Source organism: Amblyomma americanum, chromosome 7 (genome assembly GCF_052857255.1).
Source record: "Amblyomma americanum isolate KBUSLIRL-KWMA chromosome 7, ASM5285725v1, whole genome shotgun sequence".
NCBI classification, from domain to species: Eukaryota; Metazoa; Arthropoda; class Arachnida; order Ixodida; family Ixodidae; genus Amblyomma; species Amblyomma americanum.
The window spans coordinates 81,963,067-81,976,032 of NC_135503.1; the positions used below are offsets into that span (position 1 = coordinate 81,963,067).

Sequence of the window (12,966 nt, forward strand, 5' to 3'; positions counted from 1 at the left end):
GTGAATGACAAATTTCAGGTTGCAACAGAAAGTTTTATTTGCCGAAAGCAAGACTTTACGAAAAAGTGAACAAAACTTGTAAAGACGTGCTTGTATCTAAAAAGAAAAAACTGGTAAGAATTTTCTGAAACATGCAAAAAAACTGATATTCTATTGGCCACTGTTTGTAAAAAAATCAAATTTATCTTAAATGGTATTATTGCTACAAAACAATAACTGGAAGCCTAGTAGTTCGGCACCGGAGCATGGCCGCCTGTGTCGCAGGCTGGTTTCTGTCATCGCTCATGTCGGGACTTAATCCCATTGAAAAGGCAGTACATATCTTCAGACTCTCTGCTGCACAGGTCGTTGATAAAATCAATCGCAGACAAAGCGGAGTCCTGATATTTCCGATGTTTTAGAGTGTGCGTCGCGCATGCAGGGGCTGCCAAGTGACTTTCATGCTACCGCATCTTCGGAGTGCGTTTGAAACATGCCACCTTGAGGGAAAAAAGGAACCACATCGAAAACGAAATTTCATTTCACTAATTACAATTCAGATGACGCATCTTGCCTGTAAGCAGTGTGGAAGGCTCCGAAGTTGAGTGGCAAAGTCATCTGCTCAAGTGTGGTACTGTGCCTTCATAGTTTGTTACAAAAATGCCACCTTGCGGAAAAAAGAAATCTACATCAGAAACAAAACTTCGGTTCTTTGACTACAAGCGAGATGTGCAGCATGCCTGTAAGCAACATAGAAGGTTCTGAAATCTGTGTGCGAAGTCATTGTTAGTGGACAATGATTCTCAATGGCCGTGCAAGGAAAGAGTTAAAGCATTAGGCCATTGCTTCTTTGGGAGGGAGTAATGGTGCTAAGCTTTGTAATGTTTGTTTATTTATGCTCAAGGCCACTGGCACGCAGCTTTATCACATTCTATCTGATCTATGCGGAATGATTGCTGGCACGGCTAACAGCTTCTATGCTATTCAACATTGTAGTAGGTTGTTTCAGTACCTCATCTCGAAAGTTCTTTGTCAGCTTTAGACTGAGTGCAGCGGAGAGCAGTGGTGATTCTCTTCTTGGACGAGTACTGAGCATATTCGTTGCTACAACCACCGCTGGTTTGTTCAGTTCTTTGTGGATGCAAGTCAGCCTAATGGAGAGTTTTGTTCGGAAGCCTTTCACTGCCTTCCTTTCTGCTTACTGGACTGCCATCACCACCGCATGACAATATTCACGGCATATTACCTCATTCCACTTGTGCTAAAAGTCAAAGGCCTTTCATGACTCATGGCCTTGGAGCCTGCTCACTGAAACGATGCGATCCAGAATTGAATGGAAGTGGAATATGTCTTTCTTTTGTGCAGTTACATGTCTGGCGGTGGTGTTTATGGTTGCACATACTGCAGTGGCATGTGTGGTTGCAGGTTTTACAGTGGTGTGTGTGGTTGCAGGGGTCGCAGTGGTTCTGCGCTACCTGGCGCGGGGCCTGCCAGCAGCTGTCAAGTTGGTGGAAGAGCAGGAGGCCGAGAAGGGGGGCGGTGCAGAGGAGGAGGCACGAGAGGCCCTGGCCTACTTGAAGGCGGTGCACGACGTGCGGCACACACAGGACGAGCAGCTGGCCGCCCGCCTGGTGGAGGAGCACCAGCTGGCGCTGCAGCACGTGCCGTCGCACTTGCTGCGCTCCAAGGAGGTAGTATGGGACAAGACTGTATGGGAGTGGATAACGCAATGCACTTGCTGACGCACTCAGCTACATTTAAAAGGCCACTGAAGCCACCTTCTCCTGAAAGTTGGTCTAGACTAATATTTGCCGTCCCACCGTAAAAAGGTCCACTATTCCTCGACATTGGTTCAACAAGAGAAGCCTGTAATCCAGTTTTACCTCCTTGTATCCACTTTGTTTCCTCTGAGACAACCCCAGGAAAAGAAAGCATGGATTATGCGTCAATTGTTTGAGCTGCAGGTGCATGTACTGCAGGTGCATGCTTACCTTGACAAGAACGTTGTCAGTGAGTTGTGTGGCGCAAAGCATCTCTTACACTGCAGTGTGACCTAATTAATTCGATTTCTGTTAATAGAGATATCTGGATATATCACACTGCCAATGCAGTCTCTACCAACGACCATGTAAGTCTGCGGCTTTGGGAGCTCGTTAATTCGGACGTGCCTGGGCTAATGCCAGTTCATAAGGATTCACTCCCGACCGTACGTCGTGTCGCGTTATTCATGGAAAGCACAGCGTGTGATTTTCCAAATATGTATCCCACTTCAAGTCAAATATCACGTCACAAAAAAAACGAAAAAGTCGTGCAGAGACACAGTTTCTGTTTTTCTATACTGAGTTTTGCCCCAGGCTGCTGTAATGTCAGCTGAGCTGCACATTAGCCGGCCAGCTGAGTGCGTTCTGCGTAGTTTTGGACGCTGACTGGAGCGTCGCTGCGCTAATTTTCTCACCAGTAGGCATCTTGCCATTCCGGCTACTCCTGCGTCAACATGTGTTTTCCTCATTTCCATCTCTGCATGGTTTTTCCATTCTTCCCATGCACCAAAACTGTGTGCACATCACGTGCCGCCTGCAGTTTATGGGATGCAGCCTCTTGTTGGGAGGATCAACTGCTGCTGCCTCACACCGTGAGGGAGCCCGCGGGGGTCTTTGGCATTTCGGAGCAATTCTGCAGTGTCATTTCGGACAGTGTGCACCCATTAGAGTATGTGATGGAACTGAGAAAAATCATCGTTGCCATGCAGTTTTGATTTCAAAAGCAGACAGCTGCCACCTAGGTTTTCACCAGATCATTTTACTGTGATGCAAACAGTCCTCTAGAAGTTTTTTGGGGGCCACTTGTTAATTCGGACATTTTTCCCGGTCCATTGAAATTCATATTGACGACATTGGGGCAGAAATATGCAACACTGATGGGCCACTTATTTACTGGTGTTTTTGGGGCAATTACTGCACTAATCTTGGCTTCAAGAACTCCCTTTGCATGTGATGGGAATGAGCAGTTTTGGCATTGAATATAACTAGGGGTGTGCGCATATTGAAATTTTCGAATACGAATCGAATACGAATATGAAGAAAAAATGGCTTCAAATATCGAATATCTTTTCAGCACAGAAAAAATTTCAGAAAACGATGAGCAAGCAAACGTTGTTGACCTTATTTTTTTCAAAATAGTGTATGGTCTTTGCAACTAAAATAAACAAAACTAGACTGCCTCAGTACTATACTGAGACTATACTATGACTACACTATGACTATACTATGACTATACTATGACTATACTATGAGTACTATACTATGACTGCCTCAGAAATATATACTACTTGATTAAACAGCATAACAGTATCCAAACTATAATGAGGTCATGCAAAACAAAATCCATAAAATGACAAGACTGGTAACAAAAAATAACATGATGACTAGTAAAACCTCATTCATTTGGAATTCAAGGGACCGGAAGAAATGCCCGGTTCATCCGAAGGCCCCTGTTAATAAAATTGCCCCCCCCCCCAAAAAAAAAATGCTGCTTAAAATGCTGAAGATGCAGTAAGGCATTATGAGGTGGCTCCTTAGCGCTGACACCTGTAAGCCCGTGACGAGCCACCCGTTTTTGAGTGCTGGAAGAACAACACATATGCAAGCAAGGGGCCGGGGAACACACACTGGCGTCGGAGCGGCGAGGTGGTTTTTAAAAAGGAAAAAAGAAATAAGCCGCGCGGAGCTGGGATTGGACTATCGGCGAATGCGCGGGCCGACATTTGAAGTTGCCGCGGGGCAGCGGTGAAGCTCAGAAACCGAAACTACGCAGCCAGGCTTTTTTTTTTTTCCCCTAGCGACAGAGGCCTTCCGATTGTTGCCACGCCTGCCGTTACGCCCGCTAAAGAGATGTGCAGGTCACAATGCACCATGCAATAGGCGAGATTTTAACAGGATCGCTTGCCCTATTTTGACTACTCGACGCGCCCCTTCAGGAGGCTCCCGCGGCATTCCGCAAGTAGGGTTTCCCGCATAGCGTAGTTTACAAAACGGGATGCCGGAAGTCACGCTCCGAGAGTTAAGAAGGCGACAGGACGCATTCTTCGGATGTGGGCATTAAATACGTAATGCATTACCGAAGGATTAAAAAAGCGCGATTTCGCGTTTTGATTGCTCGAAGCGGGCCGTCGGCCATCTTGTTCGCACCACAGGTGATATGTGGGAAAGCCCACTCGGGGAGATCTCACGAGGTGAAGCCTTGCGGCGTCGGGATGCGGTCGGTCCGCGTGATAAACGGCGGAGAAGGAAGGGGATAGGACCTCTGTTTTGTTTTCCTGGAATTTAAACTCGATTATCGGCTAATTTGCCCAGATATTGTCGTTTCGCCACGGTCGAATTTATGAAAGTACGGTCGCTGGCGAGTATTCGGGAATTTTCGAATACTCGGAAATTCACGAATATCAATTTTTGAATACGAATACGAATCGAATGTCAAACATATTCCATTCATATTCGAAATTTCGAATATTCGCACACCCCTAAATATAACAAATGTTTGGCTAAGGGTTCATTTCTTCCAGAGTACGAGGAAGGGTTTGGTGTGTTCTTAGGTAATAAATTTGCTGAATTTCATCTTCATGCTGATAGGCAAGAAAATGCGGCTCACTTCATTTGATGGCTGTACTGCTGCACACGACATCAGAAGTCAGCAACCAGAACTTTTGCTTAAATTCAAATGACCCCATCCAGGTTACTTCTGAGATTGTCTACTTGAAAATTTCAAGACTGCCTTACCAGGTTGAAATTGACTGCAAAAACTGCAGCATTCTTTAACCTGTGGAATGTGCAGTCAGTGATTGAGATTAATGCCTAATCAGCAGATTCATATATATTGGCAGTAGGACCTGGCTTGTGTCAGTCAATCCACCAACGGTTTCAGCTCGTGCTGGTGTTGTCGCCAACCTACGAATGTTTTGGCTGCTTTTTGTTCTGTCTCGCCCATCGACCACACTGATGTCACTCTTGTCTCCTCCTTCCCCCATGGTCTGACTGTGACGACCAGGTATGGCTGTGCCTGGTGCGGAGGCTGCCCTTGGCTGAGCTGGTGGCGCACGTGCCGCGTCTGTCGCGGGCAGGCCTGCTGTCTCGGGGCCCCTTAGTGGGGCTGCTACGGGAGCGGCTGCGATCGGCCGCCGAGCAGAAACCGCCCCCGCTGGGGCCCCTGGAGACGTACGCCCTCAAGCGCCACCTGGAGGCCAGCCGCCCCAAGCAACACCACCGTCCTGCTTCGTCCCAGCAGCTGGACGACGTCATAGCTGCCCTGCACGAGCACTCTTTCAAGGTGACCGGTCATGCCCTGCTCATTTGTGGCTGAGTGGTAGGGGCCTAGCCAGAGGTCTTTTCCAATGGTAGCTTCATAGTAGGACCACACTGTAATGAACAAGTGAAAATTGTGAAATGGCTCAACATACCCGAAATCCATAATGTAAAATATCCCAAAAAGGCATGAGAGAGCAGCTCAGCGTAAATGTTGAAGGGACGGCAACTAAATTTTGAAGGGACGGCAACTCGGGTGACCTTTACTAGAAACCAGGGACAGACCGCGAAGTTATGGCGCTGTCTTGAAAGCACCTGCGACGATTCCGGAAGCAGCGAAAAGCACCACCAAATGAAAGGTTCGTTTCTCTGCACTACACCTGCCAGCTTACTGCAGTAGAAGGCCAAACTCTAGTCAGAGTGGCTTCCCCGCATCACAGCAGTATCGCGGGAAAAATGGTGCATTATAATGAAACCTGCCTCTATTTTCCTGACCTCTGGGACAGCTCCCTTGAGTTTGACAGCCACACTGCATGATGGATACTGCATGGCTGCAGCCACCTGCACTGCTGCTTTTGGGCTGTGCCGACTGGTGCAAACGCTTGCTGACTTCTTGCCTACCAGCTCTCCAGCACCTCCTATTTATATCTTCTGCAGTGCTGTTCATGTGTGGAAGATGAAGGCGCGAGCCATTGCACAAAAGCTTGTCGCATCGCAATTAGTCACTTGCACACTGTGGCAAAGCATGCCCCTTGCCATTGGAGGGACTTGCCACACCGCTGTCATGAAGTAATGCCAATGATGACTGGAGGCAACTGGCAGCTAATGCCTAGCTGCTTTGCTGTCTAAGCGTTGCAGAAACCTACTGTTTGCTAATTTCAATTGGTCATTATTATCTTTATAGTGTGCTGATAACAGTATTAGATCTTTTATGGAAGGCAGATATTTTGGACATGCCTGATTATTTGGATTTTTCGCGGCACCGCAGCATGTCCCATGAGCCAGTGTACAAGAGGACCTGAAATTTTGGACGCATTACAACTGATTGTTCGGACCTCTTTCACACTCACTCACTGCAGCACCTACAGCATAGACCACTTGTAACGCATACCGCAGGAGTCTGGAAAATCTGCATTATAAGCGGTACGGCACTGTAACCAAAACGTAGCTTTTCTGTGCATTAGAGTTTTCAGAATGGCCAGCCTACCTTTCAAAGTGCACCTGACAACACATTAGATGCACAAAACTGCAATCACAGCAACAAAGCAATTTATTTGACCTTTTTGTCGAAGTGTCGTAGTAAATGAAAGAAGCATATTATTTTAGCCTGGCGCTGCGATTGAACTGCGTTGCTAATGACTTCAGCTTCAAAAACAGTGAGGCACTTGAGCGTTTGCCCACTGAGGTTTCTCTGAGTGCAGTAGAGGCGCAGTTTGTTGCAACAGTCGAGCGCCTTTGCACAAAACTTCTGCTTCACTTTTACTCACTTCATCGGGCTTATCCTCGAATAGAGGCTCATCGCGACCGTGCACCACTGTTGTGATATATTCATCTCTGGCGGCTACATCACACGCAACGCCGTCATGGTCGGCGATGACGATGACGAGGTCATCTCGTGCTGTTCCTTGAAACGCGGAATACAACCGTTCGATGGGTCGAAACCATCATGCCCCAAAATGTTTCCAAGGCACCTGGCCTGGGCTTGCAATATTGAGCCACTCACAGGAACACTCTAGGCCCGGACCTCGCGAAACCGTTCAAACAAAGCGGCGACATCTTCATACGTTGGAACCTCGATTAGACGACTTTGAGGGGCCACGCAAAACTGTCGTATAATCCGAGCATCATATAATCGAAAAACGAAGAATATCGGCAGTAGCGTTCAGTCTTGCCCGAAAAATTGGTAGCAACTGCCTGAATAAGCGCATGGAAAGAATCAACACCACTCTAAGAAAGGTAGATCAAATTATTTAAAAAATGTCAACACTCAAGCATTTGTTCGGAGGAAGTGTGAGCAACTTTTTATTCTCACCTTTAAAAGAAATCGGTGATTTTTTTCTGGACATTTGAACAACCGCGATGCATTAGTTATCTCTCGAGAGTTGCAACATCTGACAGCAGGTCGTCGTCTTCATCATGAGCACAAACAAACCGCCGAATATTGTCGACGCTGCGCAACACATCTGCTTAGGTAGGATTAGACACGCTGGCTTCCGTGACGTCGTCTGTGTCCTTGTCGTCGGAGGTGCCTGCAGCGTCAGCTCATACACTGTCGACGATTTCATCCAGCGACACTGCGCTACACAGCGTCATTGTCGTCGACACCAACATAATCCGCAAAGATTAATGGCAGGTGTAAAGTGCACGCTGTAGAGACATGGTGGAGAGGCAGCTGTAGAGGCACAGTGCGCGGCCGGCGCGGTCTTTCTTTTATGCTGCAGCTACCGCTGTGGTTGACGGGAGCTGCATTTTCGAGTGCTTTTGCTTTCTTTTGGGGAAGATTATTTCGCATTCATTATCAGCTGGCTACAATGTGCCTACGGGACAGCCTGCGTCTGCTTAGAACTTTTTTTTTTTCTGCGCTGTACCAGAGCCATCGTAGGAAGCTGGGTCAGCTTAAAATTGCGTCGTATAATCATCGAGTATTTTAATACATTGTCTCTGTGGGAGTTTTGCCAGGACCAAACCGATTCGTCGCAAAATGCGAGTCGTCGCATAGCCAGGGGGCCGTATAATCGAGGTTCACTTTAATTTGACACACGAATCCGCTTCCTTGCAAGTGACGCGGAGTCTTTCTGCATATGTTGTCACAACTTGTCGCTGTTCGTCCAAATGGCGGACACAGTAGTGTCGGCGACAATGGGCTTTTTTGCCACCATAGCCTTTTTCAAACTGCTCTCGACGTGCCTCACAATGCTCTGCTTGGTTTCGAGAGCTTGCCGTTTCCTGGCTTTCGGAGGATCAGACGCCATCGGAACTGAAGACAGCTGGGGCTGGTAGACTTGCTCACGTTGTCAACTTTTCGCTACACGCGACGACACGTCTCACTCAGGCATGACAAGACGCTGCCGCACATGTGCGTGGTACGAGCAGCGCTTGCAGCATCATGCCATGCGCTTGCCACTGCCGCGGCCACCGCTCCAGCATGCTATGATGCTCATCTGGCCATGCCATCAAGGTTTGTCCAATCAGTGTGCCCAACGGAGGCACACATTGGAGAGAGAGAGAAAAATGCCTGCTTTGCGACTTCTATCTTTTTTTCTATCCTCTCCTGCTTTCACCTTGCCTTGAAACTGACAATGCTTCCCCGCCCCGCCTGTCGCCCCCTTCTTGCGCATTCTGGAAAGCACGATCCCTGTGCCCGCCGGTACCCACGGGCCCGCGCCAGTATGCAGGCCGCCAAGCTTTCCAGAACCCGCACTATACGCGGTCTTTGGTTATGTGCTGCCGCGTATTAAGTGGTATGCCAATACATTGAACTCTGTGGGAGACAAAGCGGTTGTCACAAAAAGCCGCGTTTAACACGGTCCCGCATTATAAGCGGTTACGTTGTAAATGGTCTGAGCAATATAGCCAAGCCCCCAAGTAATGTGCACAATGGAACCTCATCAATTCAGACTTCAAGGGGGATTGAAAACTTGATCAAATAAAGCAGAATTCAAGCTAAGAAGGAAGCTTCTTAAATGGTGGGGCTGGCGTTCTCCACTTGCTGGCACAATGCACATGCATACTGTTCTTGGACGTGGTCTGCTGCACTAACTTGAATACTGGTTGCAGTTCACAGAACTCATTTTTCCCAGTCCTTTTGTCCCAGCTAAACTAAGACAGTAGCAAAGTCCTTTGAAGGCTTACTGTTTCACTGCGACTAAGAGTGCAAGAAAATGAAGTGCTGTTCAAAGCGAAGAGCTCGTACCCGCAACAAAATGCACCGCAACCCCAACTTTTTTGCCGCAGACCATCAAAACTGGTGTTCCTATGTCAGGCAAAATGCCTATTATTATACACAAGCCACCTCAGAGTGCGTACTACAACATATCGTCAGTTTCGAGGTTGGTTTGCAGCTCTAGTCACTAGGCCTAAGTATGAAGGCTAATGCCAACAGTGTGTGCTTGCTTCAGTTTCTGGATGTGCTCAAAGCTACTGACCCCCTTCCTCCATTATATTAGTGTTTAAAGTTGGAACAAAGCGATTTTTTTCGATTAACTTTGATTTTTCGGGTGTTTTCACAGTCCCTTAATGGAGAGTCCGCAAAAATGGTCAGCAACTGTAGGTGATGTGAACCCGGCTAGGCCTAGTGACACCCAGCGAGCAGCACACAGCACGTCACTGCAGGGAACGCACAGCTATTGTGAATGCACTGTATTCGCACTCCTAAGTTGCAGACAAGGATATTTGTTGCCATGTTTTATATATAAAATTGTTTCACAATCTGCTTCAGCTTTGATATTTCTGGCACAGACTGTGTGAGCCTTGTGCGCTGCTAGTATAAAGGTGCCATCACTGGTAATACTGAGCATTTTTTTCTGATCTGTGTGTTATGAATATGACAGTGCAAATTTCTTGCACTTACTGTACGAGCCTTGTGCGCTGCTAGTACAGTCGAACCTCGATATATCGAACAGCGCGGTGATCGCAAAATAGTTCGATATAGCCAGAATTCGATATATAAAATCACGTAGAAAACGCGTCAAAAACTAGCATAAATCAATCAATGAACGAATCGTGGTGCAATAGATACTCACTTGAAGCTTCAAACAAAGTATTTATTTCGTGGGCAGAAAGTACTGTAGCAGCGTAGCCTGCTTCATATTGGCAACTGCGTGCTTGACCACGGCGTCCTCAACATAATTGAAACGATCCACAAGAGATAGTCCCGTGCCTTCTATTGCGCCGCAGTGGCGGTGTACAAGGGCCAAGGCAGCTACAGCCTCAGTTGCAGTCGGGAGCGGGGCAACATCAGCGTTTGGGGGATCAACCTCGGCAGCGTCTTTGTTTGGCCGCTCAGCAGTAACTTCTGCCGTGATCTCCACGTCTGTTAACTCCGCCACTGTTCCGGTGCTGTCGTCACCGCCAACGAAGTCGTCAATGCATATGCTGTGCGGCTCAGCACCGACAAAGCGCTCCAACTGGCTCCAGGTTTCTTTGAGCTGGCATTCTTCCTCTGTGCTGTCCAACGCCAAATCTTCGGTTGCTTCCTCTGAAGCTTCTTCAATGCGGCTCACGAAACCCACATGCCGAAAGCAGTGAACTATTGTCGACTGCTTGACGCTGTCCCACGAGGCTTTCAGCATTTGAATGGCACCCAAAAGGTCAATCTTTAGCTCTTGGCCCATCCGCAGCTTTGTCAGCAAAATGTCGATGAGCCGACGCTTATAAATGGACTTGAAAGCGCGAATAATGCCCTGGTCCAATGGCTGCAGCTTCGACCTCGTGTTCGGTGGCAAAAAAATAATTTCAATATTGCTTAGCTGGACATCGGTGTGGTGTACTGTGCAATTGTGAACGATGAGGAAAACCGTCCGGCTTTGACCCGCCAGCTCAGAGTCCCACGCCTTCAACCATTTTTGGAATATATCCCGAGTCATCCACGTTTTCTTATTCCAGACATATGTAACCGGAACGCTGGGGCAGTTGCGCATGCACCTTGGGGTTTGGAACTTGCCTATGACAAGTGGCCGCAGCTTTGTACTTCCGTCCATATTGGCAGCCAACAGAACTGTGATTCGAGCCCTGCCTTGCTTGCTGCCGTGGCACTTGCCTCCGCAGGTGTCGAGCATTTGTCGTGGAAGCATTTGCCAGCACAGCCCCGTTTCGTCAGCATTAAATATCTGATTGGGCTCATGCATGGTGAGAACCTGAGGCCACTCTTGTTCAAGCCACTTCTTGATCTCGTTTTCATTGACGTCCTCATTTTCCCCCAAGACTGTCTTACCAACAATGTTAAAGCGGGCCTTAATACGTTGCAGCCAACCGCTGCTGGCATTGAAGTTCTCGGCGCCGAGAATGAACGCAAAGTTCTTGGCCTTCTATTGTAGCATTGGCCCCGATAAAGGAATATTCCTGGCCCTTATGTCGATAAACCATTTGTAAAGCGCCTTCTCGACGTCTTCAAAGGCAGCTTTGCGCACCCGCCGCGCGCCTGAGTGCTGGTTTTTTTCTGCCTTAGCCTTTAAGTCAGTCTTGTTTTTAAGCAGAGTGCTCAAAGTGCTCCTTGGTATGTTGAAAGCTTCGGCGACGCTTGACTTTTTTTCGCCATTTTCAACGAGCTGTATTGCTTCCAATTTCGCAGCAAATGTCAGGGACGTCCGCTTCTTCGCGTTTGCAGCCATCACACCTACCACGCCACGACAGGCCTCAACCACACATGATAACAACGACTGGCGTAGCACAAGTGGCGGCATTGAGACGCATGTGTCGACGTTGTCAAACTAACCAAGCCACGCCAAGCTGGCCAAGCCACGCGAAGCCGCCGTGTGCGTACGCCGCTACGTTCAAATGGCGCCCTCGGCGCGATCGATGTGGGCAGCTATCGTATACAGCAGTCGGGAACACCCATTGCGCCGCCGCTGTCTTCGAGGGTGTTGCGGGAAAGCTCGCCTCCTGTCAACACAGCGCACTTGGTCTGGAGCGGCGGAGTTCGATATATCCAATTTTACATCCGGCCCCGTTCGAAATAAAAAATTAAAAATGCATGCAATTTTCCACATGATATAGAAAGTGTTCGATATACGCAATAATTCGATATATCCGTGTTTGATATATCGCGGCTTGACTGTATAAGGGTGCCATCACTGGTAATACTGAGCATTTTTTCTGATCTGTGTATTAAAAATGTGACAGTGCAAAGTGAGAGTCGTGTGGTCAATTTGGGCATGAGGCAATTCAACTGAACATGGAAAAATGTTCTTGAAAGGCAGTGGTGTAAAACTTGATGAAGACTTTTTCTCCACTGTTTTCTTTGCTGAGAGGTCTCAGCATAAGATGCTGGTCTTTTTATGCGTGTTTCTTGCGCTGCCTCAGTTCGTGCTGCAAGAAGCTGTGAAGCCAACAGCAGCCCGGAGAGACTCGGGTAAATGCTAGCCTGAGTTGGCCATGCTCAAACTCCCGAGCTAACCTCAGCTCTGCTTTGAGGTCAGATGGGTTTCATTGTGCGTATATATCAAGAGATCAGAGCACTTGGGGAAGTTCATGCTGTGTCCAGTTGGCAGTTGATATGTACTATAAGGTTTGCAGCAAGTTCATTAAATGAGCATTTGTAAGGGGGTGTACTGTCACTGTTTTTGCTGATCTCTGTATGAGCCATCTTCACCTTGTAAAAACTAGCGCACGGTTGAGATGTGATTCTGCCAGCAGATGTTAGAGACAGCATATATAGTCATGACTCGTAACCGTGCACATTGGCATCCTTTTCTGCAGAACAAAAACTTTTTTCAGTCATTCGTTCCAGGCACAACGAATGAGTGGAATCACTTTCCTTGTTCGATGGCTACCATCACCGATCATCAATTATTCAAGAACGTTCTGGCTAACATTGTATAACTAGGATACATTTTGTTTTATCTTTATTTTCTCCTGAACGCCTTAGCTAACACTGTATATGTAGGAGTCATGTTTGTACGTTGTCTGTTTCATTAACTCCAGTTTGTTAAATTGATTTCACCCTTTTTTTTGTAACCACTCCCCTCTATAA

The 12,966-nt window shown here is 47.6% G+C and overlaps 1 protein-coding gene across 3 annotated transcripts in view; it reads left to right on the plus strand.

Annotated features, from left to right (window-relative positions):
• Positions 1–12,966, plus strand: part of LOC144099358 (RNA-binding protein Ro60-like) — a 42,856-nt gene that overhangs the window by 9,438 nt on the left and 20,452 nt on the right. For all 3 annotated transcript variants that reach the window (XM_077632588.1, XM_077632589.1, XM_077632587.1), the window contains exons 4-5: positions 1,432–1,670; positions 5,023–5,301. In XM_077632588.1, coding sequence (XP_077488714.1) covers positions 1,432–1,670; positions 5,023–5,301 — 518 coding nt within the window. The remainder of the gene's footprint in view (positions 1–1,431; positions 1,671–5,022; positions 5,302–12,966) is intronic.